Source organism: Pollicipes pollicipes, unplaced genomic scaffold (assembly GCF_011947565.3).
Source record: "Pollicipes pollicipes isolate AB1234 unplaced genomic scaffold, Ppol_2.1 Scaffold_6138;HRSCAF=7277_pilon_pilon_pilon, whole genome shotgun sequence".
Classification (NCBI taxonomy): Eukaryota; Metazoa; Arthropoda; class Thecostraca; order Pollicipedomorpha; family Pollicipedidae; genus Pollicipes; species Pollicipes pollicipes.
In genome coordinates this window covers 25,075,432-25,092,861 of record NW_023596818.1, presented here as the reverse complement: position 1 = coordinate 25,092,861, position 17,430 = coordinate 25,075,432, and the positions used below count along the sequence as shown (strand labels likewise).

Genomic DNA, 17,430 nt, shown 5'->3' with positions numbered 1-17,430 from the left:
TGATGTTGGCGCCCACCGCTGCCGCACTGGCGATGGTGTTGCCATGTGGTGTCGACGGCGTTACCGTGTGGTGCCGACTGGCGGTGCGCCGCGGTGGCGCTGGTGTTGCCCTGTGCTGCGGGCTGCTGCCACCGCGTGGTCCGGTCTGGGCCGTATCGCAGAGGCGGCCCAGCGACGCTCGATAGTACGGGTTGACGGGGCGCTGACACCCGGCCTGCAAGCAGGGGCGCACTCGGCCGCGGCGCGGTCGCGTCAGAAGCCGGAAGCCGCCCAGTGCACTAACTTCATCGGATGGAGACCGTTGTCGCTGGCGTGCGCCCGGCCCAGTTCGCCACCTGCCGGCCTCGCTCCCATCACTGGTCGTCGTCAGTGGTGGGCGGCCCACCACCAGCAGGCGTCTGAGTCTCATGGACAGCTGGGCCGGGCCGACCGTCGGCTGAGGCGTCCGCCGAAGCTCAATGTCGACTGTGGGGGCTCGTGCTGTCCCGCTGTCGTAATGCTGCGTTATTATATATTTATTGCGCCTTGATGACTCGCGTTCGCGCCTGTTTGGGTGGTCATGACTCCATTGTGCTGGTGCTTGGTGGAATTCGCCTGCCTGCTATGCAATGTCGATGGACCAATTGTTGTATTTTGGACATTGGCCATGGTCGGAAGCAATTGTTGAACAGCTTTTTGTGGTATTTTCCGAGTGTACCAATGAATAACCTGATGTGATACTTCCCCTCGTTAGGAACTTTTTATCCGACTTTTGCGCGCGTCTGTAGATATTAGGAATGCAGCCCATTTGCTTACCGACCGACCGTGTTCATGTAAATCCAAGCGTGCCCATGTTTTTATCGCACATGTAATCTATACCCATCATGTCGTGCCAAGCGCCCAATGCTGTGCCAACGCACTAGTGCCAGATATCGCCTTCTACTCATTGTCTTCCGTCGACCCATCGTCATCCGTGTTGACCTCCCGCAGCCGCCGCCACACTGTCGCGCGCGATCTCCTGGCAGTGTCTGAGCCGGACCATTCGGGGCCCACCCGAAGAACAGCTGCGTCCGCGTGCTCTGGCGTGTCGCCCTGCCTGGTCTGGTGAGCACCACACTCTGAGCGCACCGCTCCGGTCTGGTGAGCACCACACTCTGAGCGCACCACTCGTGTCGGTTCGCCCTGTCCGCGACTCGATCTCTCACAGTGACACGAGCAGGGCGCCCAACCATGCTCTCCATCCGTTCCGTCCATTTTGTACAATAAACTCGGAGAATAGTGAGATGTGGCTTTGCCGGGCGCGTTGAAAGGTTCCGGGTCCGGTGAGTGCGGGCTGGCACGCTGTACGCACGGAGCCCCAGGGACGCACCGGATCGGGCGCTCCGTGCTTGGGCCAGAGGCGGGCGTCGGGCTAATCAAACTATAAAACAGATAATAACGGGCCATGAAGTGGAATTCACGTATTCAGCTACCTATAGTGTAAATTTGCGTGGTTCACGTTGCGCCGGAGTCTGTGGTCTCTCCGCGAGGTGGCGGCGCCAGTCGAGGGCCCTCCCACAGGCTGCGAACTGTACGGGTCCCAGGCAGGTAATCCCGCCACTGCACTCCGTCGCGAGCCACTGCTGTCTCCACGCTGCCTGTAGCTTCCGCGACAGCCTCACTGCCGGCCACCCTCCATAGGTGGAAGTCGAAGGCTCCAAGCCGACAACATGAAGCGTTTTGGGGCGTTTCTTGCCTTATAGCTTTGTAGGCACACCGCTACGTTTTGCAACAGTTCGGGGTCTTGTACCCCGCGGAAGTTCAGGCTCAGCACTCATACCCTCAGCAAAAACCGAAACAACTCTTCTGACACGGGGCTCAGTTTCGCAGTGAGATGGGAGGGCTGAACCGTAAGTAATCTGGAACGTACCCCAACAATTCAACAATTTTTTCATCTTTACCTCAGTTTTCTCCCAAAGTTAACGTTATTGCACCCAATCATGGTGCGGCCTCGGGGTCGATTTTGCCGGCCTGCGTGCATTACTACAAGGCAGCTAAACGCACCCTGCTGGCATGTTGCAAAGGTGGCAGACCGAACAGACCAGTCATGAGTTATCCTGTTCTGTGGTGACCACACGGTCTACGGCCAGTCAGGCATCCGTACTTGCACGCGCCCGTTAGGTTTCAGAAGGCTCAGACAGTCACCTTCAACACCCGGCAGTGTAACGATAAAAAAAAAACAGTCCAAGTCTGACACGGAAAACGGTGCAGCGAGAATTACGGGTGGCCAGCAAAGTGTAAACACAAGCACAGTCATGATATCCATTGCGATTAAAAATGTAAACTAAAAGTAACACTTGGTATCAACATAGTCCTTAACGTTGCGGTTCTGAGCTCCCATTACCAGCGCCAGTTAAGCTGATCATATCAGACCAGAGCGATCCCTTCCGAGTCACATTTATTCTCCTCCGCATCCGCATCCGCATCACGCACTCGCATCACACCGCGGGCAAGCCAGGGAGCCAAACACCAGACGAACACTACGCGAACCGGCAGCGTCACTTGGCGTCGAGCGTTTCCGTGGCCTTGGCCTTGAGTCGCCTCCTCATCAGGTGCTGCTCGTGCTCTTGTGCCTGGCGGGTCCGCTCGGCGTGAAGGCGCTCCGCAAGGTCCACCTCTGCAGTCAGCTGCACGATCCGCTCCTGAAGCGTCCGGCCACGTCTCGTTACAAACGCGAGTCGATCACGTCGAAACATCTGAACTGGAGCCATCTGAGCTGGAATCTTGAAATAGTCATCAACTTGGCAAGCAGGCTAAAACTGACTAGCAGAGATGGACATAAGAGAAAATATCAGTGGACAGCCTTTTCATTATTTGAATTAAATGGCCTGACTCACGTCATGTTTTTTATGACGCTCGAGCTACATTGGTCGCTGGCACATCAAGTAAATGGCAGGAATACAGAAAACAAAGCAGCGTAACAAAACATTACGGCCAAAGATCAGGAATGTATCCAACAGGCTAAAACGGACGAGAGACGAAGAGTGACGCCGGAAATGGGCAGGAAGCGGCATGTCCGAGCAGAGCCATGCACACAAGCATTCCCAGATTGTACAGTTGGTGGCTGTGTCTGAGGTGGACTTTTGATAACCCAGGGCAGCACGCGGGCTGCCAAGCGCCGCGCTGTCGGCTTTGGTGAACGCGGCGCCGGTGAAACGAGACCACACAGAGCGTAAGGCCAGGTAGTATACTGACAGCAATTCTAACCTGTTAATAGGAAAGGTTGGGGGGGGGGGGGGGTTGACAAGCAGTAAGTCAGGAAGGACACAGCCCGGCCAGATCGCGGGACAATCCAAACAGAAAGCATGCTCCACAAGCAGGGGATTAGCACATCAGGAGCAAGTCAGTCAGCAGCCAGAAGATAGTGTTGTCAGCAATCAGAAAGAAGGCACATTAGCCCTCAAAAGACATTGGTCGATCACCGCGAGGGAGTCCAGCGCATTACCCAGCGACAGGGAGCGAGTGCGCAGGCATCAGTACGTGCTGGGGCTGTTTCGCTGTCTGTCAAGTGGACTGGTGCTGGTGGGCGTCGTCTGACCATGTGCGGTGGCATCGTCTCACCAGGAGCGTCACACGCGTGCGGTGGTGCCGCCTCACCCGCAGCATCACACGTGTGCGGTGGTACTGTCTCACCAAGAGCATCATACGTGAGCGGTGGTGCCATCTCACCATGAGCTGCCGGTGCTGGGTGGCGCGGCGCACCTGGTGCGTGCCTGCCTGCACCGGCCGACCGTCTGGGTAGCTGTAGTCCGGGCCGTCCGTTAGCACACCACGCGCCGTCGGGTTCACCGGCTGTTGGTGTCTGTCGGCCGCCGGCCGCGTCAGCCGCACGCAACGCGGCGAGGCCAGGCGGGATACGACACCGGGCGACTCTGTACGACACTGGGCTACTCTGTGCGACACTGGGCGACTCTGTACGACACTGGGCGACTCTGTACGACACTGGGCAGAGTGGCGTGGGCAGGACGGATCCGACACTGGTCATCTCTGGGACCCGAAGCGGCGCGGCTAGGCGGGATACCACACCGATCCACCCTGTTTGACACCGGACGACTCTGGGACTGGAAGCGGCGCGGATAGGCGGAATACGACACTGGGTGGCTCGACACGACACGACAATACGACACGGGCGACTCTGGGACCCAAGGCGGCGCAGCGCCGGCAGGATACGACACTGGCAGCTCTGGGAGGCAGGACTGGCATGGGCACAATACATCTTGTCCGGCCATGGGCAAACTAACAGTGGAAACATGAAGTCCACAGTGCAGCTCGATGCGAACAATGGAGGTATGGGTCACTGTGGACAGAGTAATGCTTATAATCTGAGTTTATAAAGAATCATAGCCACAGTCAATATTGATATCATGAAACAACTGCAAGCAACTGCAACTGCATGCAAGCAGCTGCCACATGAGATCAGTTCTGACACGTAACAGATGAATGAGCATGCGTTCTATGTGGTCCATCTTGTGATAGCTTACTCTCGCCTCCAGTCTTGAAGTTTGGAGGGCAGAGGCTTTGGTGGAGCCTGGATCTTCTTGTACCATCTTATGCTTGCAACAGCACAAACTGGAGAAGAAAGTAACTTACTTCAGTAAATAGTGCTATCATCCTCAAATGCATGTAATATGTTCTCTGTCATGTCATGAAAGGTATATGGTGAATGACAGGAATTGTGTGCAGGAAAGACTTACATCAAAGCATAAAAAGCAAACTGCCAGGAGTCACATTAATAGTTTCCATTCTATGATCTAACCATGGTGGACTGCTCACTTTATCAATATGTGCTCATGTACTTAATGCATGGACATTCACGACAAATTACACCATGTAAAAGATTTAACAAGTTTTAAGGCATTCTGGATTTCAGTCAACATCAGGAAGTGCTGGCAAAAGCCTGTAACATATGTATGTACAAGAAAGATTGAGTGTAATACAAATGAAGCAGGGCTGCAAATACTTAGGCTCTTTCATCAAAGCATAAACAAGAGACACAAAAGTAGCCAAAAACATGAGACACAGTCAATTTGTTCAGGGATGGTAAATGCCATCTCATCAACCTTATAATTGGCTGCCATGGGTTGCTATACCAAAGAAACATTATCAGGCAAACATATCAATAACATTAGCAATGTTAAGACAAACAGGTACATACCTCTATGTACATTTGACAAGACATGTGATGCAGAAGAAACCAGGCCGCTCTGATGGATGATGCCCTGACCCACTCTTAACACCATTTCAAGGGCCATGTCTTCTGAATTTTACTCCTGCAATACAAAATATTGTGCATCTGCATTCCACAGCCACTTACTGCACATGCATCATGCACTGATCTTCACAATAGGTATGGTAAGGACATACAATGTCTTGCATCTTGTTGTCATTGTGTAAGATACAGGATAAAAACACACAGGTCTGCTTGGTGAATGTTCTGAACCCATCACCACTGAATGCAAATCTTTAAAATATAACAAATTGCCAGAGAAAAAGTGTAGGTTTCAAGGCATTCATGTTAGCCGCAGTATTTCTAAAAATCAGCCTACCACTGCATTCATTTCATTACAACTGCATGGAGGAATGACCAAACACCTTTAATCAGCATGTTTGACAAGATATTTCATTCAGCTACCAGACAGTGCAGCTTTCATTCTGACCAGCATCTAGATATGTTTCACCAAAAATCCAGTCTGTTAATCCAGAAGATGTGCAAACTTAGCACCAAGCTTACAAAAAACACATGAGATGATGATAAATTAATGATAAATGTTAATCATACAGCTTGGCAGCTTGAGGTGGAGAAGAGAAGCAAACACTGCACAGTAAATACTACATGTTCAGGAAAAGGGAATGCTGCATCCACCTGGCTGGTGCAATAGTCAATTCACCGCTGCGGCAGCGCTTTGTGCCGTACTAGCTACACGCCCCCCCCCCCCCCCCCTTACAACCTCCAACGTAGCCTCACTCCAACCCTTCCAACAGTCCTCCGTTCAAGGCCCTTGAACTGACCTGCAACCACATGTAAGCATTTACTCTGCTGGATATGAGATGCACGCCTGTTACTGCAAATGAGGCCTGTAAAATGAGCTTTCAACATCACATCCTGTTTGGAACTGAGCTACCTAATCAAAACATTTGCTTTTTCCAATGAAAACAAGGTTTGCACTTATTTCATGCAGCTGATTAGTTCAAAATTGCTTAAGTACTAAAGTTGCTTACAGCAAACAGCTGCATAAGTTCTCAACGTTTATTGCGCTATTGCGATGAAAGTGGAGGTTCGTGAAAAAAGCCGAAAGGCTATGCGCTCAGCTCAGACCCGCAACAGGTCGGTCATGACCACAGAAGGCTGGGGGTGGGGGTTCCACGCTCGGCAAGATCTGTTTTGCACGTTGTACTGAGCTGTACTGCCGTATTAGGGATACCATTCGTAAGTTTGGGCCGTGGGCCCATTGCAAGCGGAGCCTGTACTTGCATTGAGCAAATGTTGTAGTAGAGGCTGCTCGCCAAGTGAGAGTGTTCCATTTGGTGATGACTTGACAGCTGAATGAATGCCTCATGATGAATGTTAGAAAAAGTGTGCCTGGAATTACAGATTTATGTGCTGTGATGGTACATTCCAGTGCTGATCCAGATGATTTGGGGTACATTTGTGCTGGGAGCTGTAATGACCACAGTGGGCAGGCTATATGCCATTCCATTCATTCACCATGCATACCTTACCTTACCCTACCTCTCCTGATGGTGATCAGGAATTGTAAAAGGCCACTTGGCCTGTCAGTCCTGGTCTTGTCAAGCTTCTGTTCCTGTAACCGAACAGCTCACAGTTAGGGATAGGTTCAGTGTGGAATGCCATAAATTATGCCCCCCATACATATCAGCTGTGACTCTTCAGCTGCTCAGCTGAAGGTTGACAATACCACCATTTTCAAAAGAGCATTCCAAGCAGTAATGACCTGCATGCTGAATGATTTATGAGGCTACAAATGAATTATGAAAGTTCTGCTCTTGGTTTTCTTAGCTTGCCTTGGTGTCCCCTTGTTACCTCCAAGCTGTGTCTTGTCAGAAACTCATCTTCTGATATTGATATACCTTTGTGAAACAGGTGGTACACTGCAATCATGTCTCCCCCGCAGCGAGGATAGTACAATTGGAGGAGTTTGAGCCTTTAGGGATATGGCGGTGCCTCACATTGTGGACAAGACATGTAGCTTGTCGCTTAACCTGCTCCAGTTGCTCCTGGTCCAGTTTACCAAACAGGCCCCAAATGATGTTGCTATTCTCCAAATATGGGCACACTAGGATATCAAAGAGCAGTGGCAGTGTGTGAACATCGATGTTGGCAACCAATTGCTTCACGATCTCCAGCACCTGGTAGACCTTTGAGATCACCTCTGCCATCTGCACGTGGAACTTCAGGCTATGATCCACATAGATTGTGAGGTCCTTCTTGGTTTTCTGTGGCATTCAGGGAATGGCCTCGGGTTGCAGTTCCCGATGTGCACTTTTTTGCACTTGATTGCATTAAAGGGTAGCAACCACTCCTCATGACCACTTGGCCTGGGCATTGAGGCCCACCTGCAGGGGAGACTTATTTAGGGTCTCGGGGCAGGACTAAAGCATATAACCACCCATTATAACTCTACTGCCAGCACCAAAGGCTTAATGAGGCAGAAAATGGGCCTGCTGATAGTAAAAGTGCTTAGTAATGTTCTCTTTTCAGGCCAGCCTATTGATGAGCAAGACTGAAACAGCTTTTCGCCATGGATCCAGATGTCTCTTTTGCAACAGCCGACCCCTGTGGTCAAAACTTGCTAGCACTGGTGTCCAGAGGCAATGCCATAATAGCTGAGCTTCTGAGGCTGAGAGATTATTTACCTGATGTGTTTCGGTAAGTGCTATTAGTTTTGTGAGCATGGGTGCTTCATTTTTGTAATCCTGCTGTGTCAGGATAGTTGCTTGTTGCAAGACCCATCTTTCCACTTAAGTTTACCAACCCTCCTTTTAGTGTCAGGTTGTTATGTTTCATGTTTGTTCTTGTTACATGTTTCATGTTTGTTCTTGTTACATGTTTCATGTTTGTTCTTGTTACATGTTTCATGTTTGTTCTTGTTACATGTTTCATTTTGTTTGTGATCATCCGTCATGTGCGGCTGTTATTCCACACTTTTGTTCTCTGCCAGCCCATATGCGCAATGTCACGCTACACACCTTCGCCACGTTGTCTCCTCCCGACCATTGTTCCGTCACTTTGTCTTTTTTCTACGTCTGCATCCAGCTGTTCTCCGTCCTACGCATACTGCGTCGTCATGCGAAATGTGTTCTCACATCTGCCGGTTTATCGGATATTCATCTTTCCGTCCCATTCTCCGCGTTCAGTGCAGATAATGGCAATCGTGGACGGGACGATGGTGTGGATTGCACTAAGCCGGCGATGGCGGCGGTGACGCGATGATCTTGTGACCCTGTGAGCGAAGCGCGACATGCTATAACTGTTTATGAAGATGGTCTGGTGTTTCCGACAGGAAAGACAAGAAAGAAGAGTGGAAGAAATATGCACCAGTCATATTTGACTTTAGTTACTTTAAGATAGCTGATGCTGTGGAAGCCAAGATTGAAGCAGATGATGTGAGCATGCATAAATTGGCAGTGTTTATCTGCCCTTTTACCGGAACGCCGTGGCTGACTACCTGTGGCTACTTGGATTATACAATGAGCACTGTCCATATCACTGATGCGCTGATATATCTGCTGTTTCGGCTCAGTTACCAATGGGCCTTCGGAGCGCAGAGCGTTTACGTTTAAGGCTTCAGCGTACCACTGCGCCCAGTCTCAGATACGCGTGCGCACGACCGGCCGCCGCGACACCTCAGCCTGACTGCTCGCCCGCCCGCCGGTGACCTTTGCGCTCGGCCGCGGCGCCGGCGTCGGTCACGTGACCCGCTGGTCACGCGGGTCAGCTGCCGCACTGCGTGCTGGAGCAGCGCGCGGTGAGCGAGCGTGCGGAACAGGAGGTACCCGCTTGCCGCCGTAAAGCTATGGTGCACCCTAAAAAAGCGATGAGCTTTGATGTGGGATGCTTGCGCTTCACGAGGATTGCTCACCAAATTCCCGCATCTTGCGTCTTTCCAGAACTTACGGAAGCTGGATGCCCAGTTCAGGGAGAACTACTTGGAGGTGGTCTCGCGGTTCTACGTGGCTTATGAGAGCATATACAAGTACATCACTGATCTGAACAACTTCATACGGGACCTTTCGGATGGCGTGTACTTCCAGCATTCAATGGAAAACGTCTTTGCAGACCCGGATGGAAAGCAGCTCATGGTCAGTCATCATAGCGCCTGATGGTTTGCAGACATATGCGTAACGGACGCAGTGGGTCGGTCTCTCCGGTGACTTGGCCTGCCATAACGGAGTGCTGTAGCAGACCGTGCTGGAACGGACGGCTGTAACGGGCACTCCCGGGACATACTTAGAAGTAACGAGTGGCGCTAAGAATTACCAGCTTTAACGGATTTCCAGCTTTAACACCGTGACCAACCGGGCTGGAAGGTGCTCCGCTATAATGAACTGCGGGAGCGCACCACCGTAGCAGACTGCTGCCGGGAGTTGTGTGGTAACGGGCTTTCTGGCAACGGAGTCTTCTTGAATGGGCTCAGCGGACTCTGATTTGACGGACTCTTTTGCTATCTTCTCTGCTGAAGCCGACTGCTGTGATTGACTCTGCTGTAACAGACTTTGGCATGATTGGCTGCTGTGAGGAACTCCGCTGCGGCAAACTGCGCTGGCTGTTATTGATCCTGCTTTAGCAAGCTCTGTTATGACGGACCTTCCTGTTCGGACGGCTATGTCTGACCTGTGTCTGCTATGTCTGCTGTGATGAGTCTGCTGCAATGATTGTATGCAGCAGTGGTGTTTGCCACAGCAGCCACTGCGCTTGCGCCTCAGCTGCAACAGACTGTGCCATGGTAGAGTTTCCTGTCACAAAGTCTGCCGCAGCGAACCATGGTAACGGGTCTGATGTAAAGGACTCTGCCGCAATGGACTATTCTAACGAGGCCTGATGTGACGGATTCTCCGGAAACGGACTATCGTAACGTGGCCTGATGTAACGGGCTCTCCGGAAACGGGCTATTGTAACGTGGCCTGATGTGACGGACTCTCCGGCAACGGACTAATGTAACGAGGCCTGATGTAATGGACACTACCTCAACAGACTATTGTAACGTGGCCTGATGTAACGGACTGCCGCAAAAAGATCTGCTTTCTCTGATTAGTGCAGCAAACTCCGGCGTAACTGAGTTTGATTTAATGGGCCTTCCCCTACCGAAGCCGACGGTGACAAAGTGCTGGGACGAACTGCCGTCATCAACCCCTGTGCAACCTCTGTTGCCACAGACTCCGCTGTGACGAACTCTGGCGTAACGGGCTCCGCTGCGGTCTTACTGCAACGGGCTTTGCTAAAATAGACCTGGCTGTAATGGATTTTTCTGTCGCGGAATCTGCTGTAATGAGCCTCCGTACAGCACGCCCCGCCGTGACAGGTTCCAATGTAACGGACTGTGCTGTGACACTGTCGCAACAGATTGCTGAGGCTGATTCTGTTGTGACGAACTCTGATGTGACTGACTTTTGTAACGGATCCTGCTGCGGCTACCTGCGATGCGTCGTATTCTCCGTGACGAGCCCTGCTGCAGCGAACTCTACGAGCCGCACTACTAGCGAGCTCCCTGCGACTCGTTCTGCTGTAACTCGCTGTGTTGTAACGGACTGTGTTGCGGCGTACTCGGCTCTGTTCTGACGACCTCTGCTGTGATGGTCTGAGGCAAAGGTCATGGCGACCCCCGCTGTGATAGTCTGAAGAGAAGGTCATGGCGACCCCTGCTGTGATGGTCTGAGGCAAAGGTCATGACGACCCCTGCCGTGATGGTCTGAGGCGAAGGTCATGGCGACCCCTGCTATGGATGGCGTTCCTATGGCAGCCGTCGTTACTGTGGCAGCCTCTGCTACTGTGACAGCCATCGCTGCTGTGGCAGCCGTGCTGCCGTGGCAGCCGTTGCTGCTTTGGCAGCCGCGGCTGCTGTGGTAGTCGCTGCTGCCGTGGTAACGGCCGCCGCTGTGGCAGCCGTTGCTGCTTTGGCAGCCGCCGCTGCTGTGGTAGTCGCTGCTGCCGTGGTAACGGCCGCCGCTGTGGCAGCCGTTGCTGCTTTGGCAGCCGCTGCTGCTGTGGTAGCCGCTGTGGCAGCCGTCGCCGCCGTGGCAGTGTCTGCCCTCCCCCATGCGCCGTCTCCCCGCCGCCGCTGTGCCGGTCTCAGCGTGGCCCGTTCTGCCCCGCGGTCAGTGTGAGGCGCTGTACCTGCTCGGCGCCCAGCTGCTGACGGCTGAGCAGATCGAGGGAGACAGCCGGGAGCGCCTCCTGGTGGCGCACCACCGCGGCTCGCTGCGCCGCTCGGCCCACTGCCACCTGGACGACGTCTGTAAACTGCTGCGGTCCACTGGGCGCGTGGAGGGCGGCCGCCGGCCCCCTAACTACCCCGAGCACTACTTCAGGTACGCTGGACGGCCGTAGGAGGCACCCGCGCAAAATAGGGTTTGGGTTATGCACGTGTAGGGGAACTTAGCGGACTAGTTTCTGGCTGTGCCTTGTATCTGGTTGTGTGAAATGAGGTTGTCCTACAAGAGTGTGTTGTTACGGAATCTTGTCTACAAAAGTGGGGCGCTTCGCATTTCGATCTCATCACTTCATCTTCATTTCATAAATATCGAACTATTCATCTTCAATTTCATCTCATCTCACGTCATGCCATCTCATCGATTAGCATGGCTGCTGGCGCATGGATGACACGCACAATAGTAAAGCGCTCAAATTTTGTAAATATGCTTCAGGGGTCGACGTTCTCGTGCTTAGGCTTTGAAATGCGAGAGGCAGGTGATGTCACATTAGCCTCAGCAACGGAAGGCATCGTAAAGCCCCTGCGGCGTCGACTTCTCGCAGGTCACATTTTCAAAAGTGGAACGCTTCACGATTGTGCGTGTCATCCTTGCGCCAGGGGCCATGCTAATCTTCTCTGTATCGTTCCAATTTTAGTACATGTACAGCCGGAGCTGGTACGGTTTGATGGGGGATATATGTCCTATTTGAATGACGTCGCGAAAATGTTCGTTCCTCCTAGTTTGTGTGCGCAAGTGTGCAATTCGCCAGCTGTTTCGATATACATTGCCTGAACTTTTTTGTGGCACTGTAAGTTGTACTTGGCCTCGGTTTTGCAATGTTCCCTTGAGTACAAGATACACACGGCAGCGCGTACAAGCAAAAATACTGCAACTTCATTGGCACCGTTTCCCCAAACCTTCATCTGGTGGCCATAACCTGAAGTAAAAATGACCGAAACGCCCCTAGCGTCCGCCCAGCGTACTACCGACCGCAGCCGCGCACACCTAAGTCAGCGAACGGGGCGGGTACGAGCGGGGCCAGGCTCTGCGTCCGCCCCGCCCCGGCCACCAGTCGCCCCGCCCCGCTGACGGCCCGGCGCGTGCTCTCCAGCCGGGTGCCGGTCGCGGCCGAGTACGCGGCGCTCGTGGTTGACCAGCTGCGCTCCGGCGACATCTACTGCCAGGCGGGCACCTACCCGCTGCCGGAGCACCGCGCCACGGCGCTGGCGCCGCAGGCCGCCATGCTCTACGTCTGCCTCTACTTCCGGCCGGCCGTGCTGGCGGCCGAAACGGCCGTCATGAGGGAGATAGTCGACAAGTTCTTCCCTGACAACTGGGTACGGTGGAGGACGTGGTTAAACTGATGCGACGAGAGGAAGGGAACGGGCTGGGCTGGCGGGGTTTACGAAACTTCGCTCGTTTAGACAAAATCTGATTAAGCTCACTGCTGCGAAATGACTCACTGAGCTGTACACCTGTGCTACGGAGGAATGTGGGACCATGCCCATTTGATATTCTTCAGGGTTGAGTTTGTAATTATCTTTGTTTGTTACACTACCCTGTCTGTACAGACGAACCTTTGATCAGACCGCCCTCCGGCCAAATCACCATCGTCATCGTCACTCGGTCTGTGGCAGGTGATCAGCGTGTACATGGGGTCAGTGGTGAACTTGCTGGAGGCGTGGGAGCCGTACAAGGCGGCCCGGACGGTGCTGCAAGCCTCGCTGGACACCGCCGCCGTGCGGCAGATGGCGTCCAAGCACGCCGCCAAAATGGAGGTGCCGGCACCGATCCAGTCCGTTCGGGGCTGGGTCATGCAGTGTTATCAGTGAAAATGAACCTGTTTAGGTTGATGAGTGTCAGCTGTTGATGCTCCCAACCACGCACAAGCAGATGATTTTGAGAATTTAACACATTTTGTTTAGTCGGTCGTATGGTCGTAAGCTGAATTAGGGCTGTGCTATGCTAGGTCCTTCATGCGGCTACCATTGGATATTTTTGTGAAAAAGTACGGTTTGTTGCTATCCGCAGCAGTTGCTGGAGTATTTAAGAACAGTTTGGGTTTGGGTTTAGGCGAGAAGAGTGTATTTCAAGCTGAATTCAGAAGTAGTCCGCTCTTCTTGATTCAGCTGCGTTGACGGGAATGGACTGGAGCGGAGGCGGAGACTCAAGGCTATGCGTCCGCTCACTCCTTACCTGGCCATGTTGCCAGGAGCTGACTGTGGAGACGGGGCGGTGGCTTCAGGAGGGCTCGCTCACTCCTGACCTCGTACTCGGCTCCTGGCACAAGCTGATCGCCCTCATCCGGCAGTGTAACGTCACACTGCGCTGGGTGCTGCTGCACACTTCGCAGCTGCCGCCGGGTAAGGCAGCACCGCGATCAGATGCGGCGCCCGCTGCACGAATACGCGATGGATCGGTTAGTGCTTTATCTATTATTTTAAAGATTTGATCCGAACCCTTTGAATAGATGGATTTCTGGGATCGGAGCTCACGCTAAGCAGTGCATGCTGTGTGAGCCCTGACCCCTGCCGTCTGATCGCGCAATTCCAGACAACGGCAGAATATGGTGGCGAAAGCTTAATGTGCCACGATGCTCGACACGCTCCGTTCTGCCCTCTGATGTCGACAGACCTTCAGCGCAAGCGTGGCCGTCTTAACACGGAAGTGCAGTCCTTGATGAAAGCATGCTTTGTGAGAGCGCTTTGCAGGCTTTGAAAAAGTATGTAGAGATAAAACGCATGCAATTTTATTTGTCGATCCACCGAACACATGTCGACTGGTTGTCTTCGAAACCACAGGCAATGTTCGGCAGTCGTGCCCGTACGCGTGAGATTGCGCAGCTGCATATCAGTTATAACATGTAGGCTATTGCTAGATGACCCGCGGGCCAATGGACAGGCGTGACGTCACTGACATCACCACGCCGTGGCGAGAAGGGCGGCCGCGCTGGCTAAGCTGACGCCCATCCGCCCTGAACACCCCTGCCGTTGTGCGGCGCGTGACCCTGGGGCATCGTGGCCCTGCGCAGGGCATGAGCTGAAGCGCGGCCGACAGTACCGCGAGCTGGCCGTGGCCGAGGGCAAGTTCGAGCCGGACACCGTATTCAGGCTGTTGCTGCACTCCTGCCAGCTGGAGCTCCGCTGCCGCCAGCTGCTGAAGCAGGTGTGGGCACCAGAACGGGGGTGGGCGAGATAGCTCGCTCCTTGGGCCGGCGCGGCTCTCGCGGGTCTGAGGAGACCGACCAGGTCCCTGGTGTTCTGTGAGGTGTCGCGTCGATCCTGGCGGGTCAGCTTTATGCTACAATGCCGGGTTTTTGTGGGAAAGCGCGTATCCTTTCGGTGCTGTCTGAAAACGCATGTGTACGTAATCCCAAGCAAACGGACATAAACGTTTCATCTAAAAGGTTTTCGATCTTTCGAACGTTGCTCTTGACATCATCTGTTACATTAGAAAGTAGCTCATCAATAGATATGTGCCATTTTCTGATATTCATGAACGATGCTGATGACAGGAAGTGATGAGATAGAGATGCAGATGAGAGATGAAGTAAAAGATGCATCCAAAACGATAAACCATGAATATCATAAAATGGCACACATCTATTGATGAGCTACTTTATAATATCTCTTCATCTTTATTTTCATCTCAACCATCTCATTAATTAGCATGGCTGATGGTGCATCGATGAAACGCGCAACAGTGAGGCATTCCACTTTTGTGGATGTGACCTAAGGGATGACCCGCTTATGCTTAGGGTCTAAAGGGAGGGAGAGGCAGGTGAGGTCACACAATCCTCAGCACCTGAGTGGGACGCAGAGTCTCACTGACGACGACGTACCTCAGATCATCGCCTCAAAGTTTTCAAAAGTGGAACGCTTCACGATTGTGCGTGTCATCCTTGCGCCAGGGGCCATGCTAATCTTCTCTGTATCGTTCCAATTTTAGTATATGTACAGCCGAAGCTCGTACACTCTGTTTGGGGGCGCATGTCCGTTATGAATTAAGTTGACTTGCTGTTCGTTCCTCCTACTTTTAGTACGCAGGTGGACAAAGCATCCACTTCTTTGACATATATTGCCTGCATGCTTGTCGTGTCGTTGTGAGTTGTGTTTGTCCTCCGTTTACTTGTGTTCCCATGGAGATAAAACATATACGAAAGCCTGTCTAAGCAAAAATCATGTAACATCACCGGCATCATTTCTCTGCCCCTCCACCTGGGGGCCATGACCTGAAGTAAAAATGACCGAAGCGCCCCTAGCGTCCGCTCGGCGTACTACTAATTGCAGTTACGCACACCAAAGTCACAAAACTGAGCATGCACCAGAGACTAGACAGCCGGAGCTCTTACAATGGTGCCCGGTTTGACGTCGTCTTGCATGTCTCTGCGCAAATATGACAATTACGTGCAGACCAACGTATTTAAATGAAGCCTTGGTGTCTCCACAGCCCATGACTGCTGCTTCCTCTTGCCTGGCTCATCTTTGTGCGTTTGCCTTCCGCGCAGGCGAGTGCATGTAACAGCGCGTCCATGTCACGCGCCTTGTTCATCATCTTCTTGTATCATGTGTCTGGCCTCCGTTTACCGTCAGCTGCTGGCGGACCGGGAGAACCTTTGGCGGCATGAGCAGGAGCTGGTCGTCAGCGGCCTCAAGCAGCTGTCGGCGGTCTTCTCGGGAAGTCAGACGCTCACCAAGCTGCCCAAAAACGGTAGTGCCGCCTTTACAAATGCCTGTCGAATAGCAAAGGAAGGTCCTCAGCGCTAGTTCACAGTGGGTCGGGAGAGCATTGGTGCCCAGCGCGCTACTAACAAGCAATCTGCCATGTGAAATGACTCTGTGGTTTTGATGTACATGTTCCGATTCCGTGCGAGATCTGTGGGTGGCCTGATTCGTGCCGGCGGCAAGACAGCAAGCATCGGAAGTAACGCATCCTGTTCCGTGGCATGCAGCGCAGAGTTGATTCCGAGAAAGTGCAGTGAGTTTTATTTGCATTAGCTGCACTTCGCCCACGCCATTTCTTGCTTCCTGTTGTGTGATGGAGAACGGGTTTCCAGATTTTTTCACCAGCCATCCAGCCATATTGCCTGTCAGGACATCTGGATTTGATTGGCCGTATCACTGGGCTTAGTTTGGATTAGAGCCCTCTCGGCTAGCAATGACCATTCAAGAACCACGTGAGGAAGGAGAGCGGATATTGACAGTGCAAAACTACAGACGCCTGGGAATTATCCGCCGAGACAGAGCTCGTACGAGAACCGGCGTACGGAGTATGCACAGGGCTGCCGGGCGACACTCCCGCCAGACGACACTCCCGCCGGACGGCACTCCGGCCGGACGGCACTCCGGCCGGACGGCACTCAAGTCCACTCACGGCTGGAGCATGTAGCTTGTACCGGATAAACGGGGTGCCACGAGGGTGCAGGACGAAGCGAGAATGAGGAGAGAAGGGCGGATGAAACCGCAGTCTCGACGTGTGTGGCCGACGGTGTTGTGTCGCAGCGAGGCCGGTGCACCATTGTCTGAACTGATGTGAAAAGTCGTGCCGGGCTCCAAAGCGACCGGACTCGTTCTCCAATTTCAGTTTTCCAACTCCGATGCGACTTGACTCGTGCTCTCCGGACTTGTTCGGACAGGCGTGTTATGTACCAGCAATACTGCACAAGTGGTTTTTGGACTGTGTGACCTGCCTTGGTCGGATTCAGGGCACCCGGAGTCCTGGTTTCCCGACCCTTCTGACCAGACGGATTTCATTCCAGAGCGGCTGGAGAAGTGGTTCGTGGACCTGTGTGACCAGGTGTCGGCCCTCTCGCTGTCCCAGTCTCCGTCGGACTCACGCCGCCTCCTGCAGGTCATGAAGGCCCTCAACGACGTGCAAGGTAACTCGTGCGATGGCGTTCTGCCGCGCTCCCTCTCTCACCGATTGTGCTGTCGTGAGTCAGAGCAGCCGGCGCTTGATGCTGCCGTGTACCATTCGGTGTGG

The 17,430-nt window shown here is 53.1% G+C and overlaps 2 protein-coding genes and 2 non-coding genes across 6 annotated transcripts in view; 1 reads left to right on the top strand and 3 right to left on the bottom strand.

Annotated features, from left to right (window-relative positions):
• Window positions 1-2,399: 2,399 nt before the first annotated feature.
• LOC119106283 (39S ribosomal protein L52, mitochondrial) lies at window positions 2,400-8,461 on the bottom strand. Of its 3 annotated transcripts, XM_037229897.1 has the most exons (6): window positions 8,227-8,461; window positions 6,739-6,821; window positions 5,174-5,288; window positions 4,500-4,587; window positions 3,688-3,820; window positions 2,400-2,660 (listed from the first exon to the last, which is right to left on the bottom strand). In XM_037229897.1, the coding sequence occupies exons 3-6, from the start codon at window positions 5,268-5,270 to the stop codon at window positions 2,517-2,519; spliced, it is 462 nt and encodes a 153-aa protein (XP_037085792.1). In that variant the 5' UTR covers window positions 5,271-5,288; window positions 6,739-6,821; window positions 8,227-8,461; the 3' UTR covers window positions 2,400-2,516. The 3 variants fall into 3 exon arrangements, with proteins under 3 accessions (XP_037085792.1, XP_037085791.1, XP_037085793.1); XM_037229896.1 differs by lacking the exons at window positions 6,739-6,821; window positions 8,227-8,461 and adding an exon at window positions 6,028-6,178; XM_037229898.1 differs by lacking the exons at window positions 6,739-6,821; window positions 8,227-8,461 and adding an exon at window positions 5,984-6,008.
• The window catches only part of LOC119105501 (WASH complex subunit 5), a 27,572-nt gene continuing 16,462 nt past the window's right edge, over window positions 6,321-17,430 (top strand). Inside the window, exons 1-11 of the mRNA XM_037228967.1 lie at window positions 6,321-6,445; window positions 7,739-7,906; window positions 8,541-8,643; window positions 9,148-9,339; window positions 11,357-11,565; window positions 12,560-12,785; window positions 13,086-13,226; window positions 13,661-13,811; window positions 14,480-14,613; window positions 16,041-16,158; window positions 17,207-17,326. Coding sequence (XP_037084862.1) covers window positions 7,779-7,906; window positions 8,541-8,643; window positions 9,148-9,339; window positions 11,357-11,565; window positions 12,560-12,785; window positions 13,086-13,226; window positions 13,661-13,811; window positions 14,480-14,613; window positions 16,041-16,158; window positions 17,207-17,326 — 1,522 coding nt within the window. The 5' untranslated portion in view covers window positions 6,321-6,445; window positions 7,739-7,778. The remainder of the gene's footprint in view (window positions 6,446-7,738; window positions 7,907-8,540; window positions 8,644-9,147; window positions 9,340-11,356; window positions 11,566-12,559; window positions 12,786-13,085; window positions 13,227-13,660; window positions 13,812-14,479; window positions 14,614-16,040; window positions 16,159-17,206; window positions 17,327-17,430) is intronic.
• Window positions 12,020-12,127, bottom strand: LOC119106500 (U6 spliceosomal RNA). The gene has a single exon (XR_005095156.1). It is a non-coding gene; the product is annotated as a U6 spliceosomal RNA (small nuclear RNA).
• On the bottom strand, window positions 15,313-15,420 carry LOC119106498 (U6 spliceosomal RNA). Its single transcript, XR_005095154.1, has one exon. It is a non-coding gene; the product is annotated as a U6 spliceosomal RNA (small nuclear RNA).

Excerpts from the sequence above, each read along its gene's own strand:
- LOC119106283 (XM_037229897.1), bottom strand. The coding sequence starts at position 5,270 with ATGGCCCTTGAAATGGTGTTAAGAGTGGGTCAGGGCATCATCCATCAG. Across the intron at positions 3,821-4,499 it reads CTTCAAGACTGGAGGCGAGA|ACACCAACAGCCGGTGAACC; the intron begins GTAAGCTATCAC and ends GGCGGCCGACAG. Across the intron at positions 2,661-3,687 it reads CCCAGCACCGGCAGCTCATG|GAGCGGATCGTGCAGCTGAC; the intron begins GTGAGATGGCAC and ends CGGACGCTTCAG.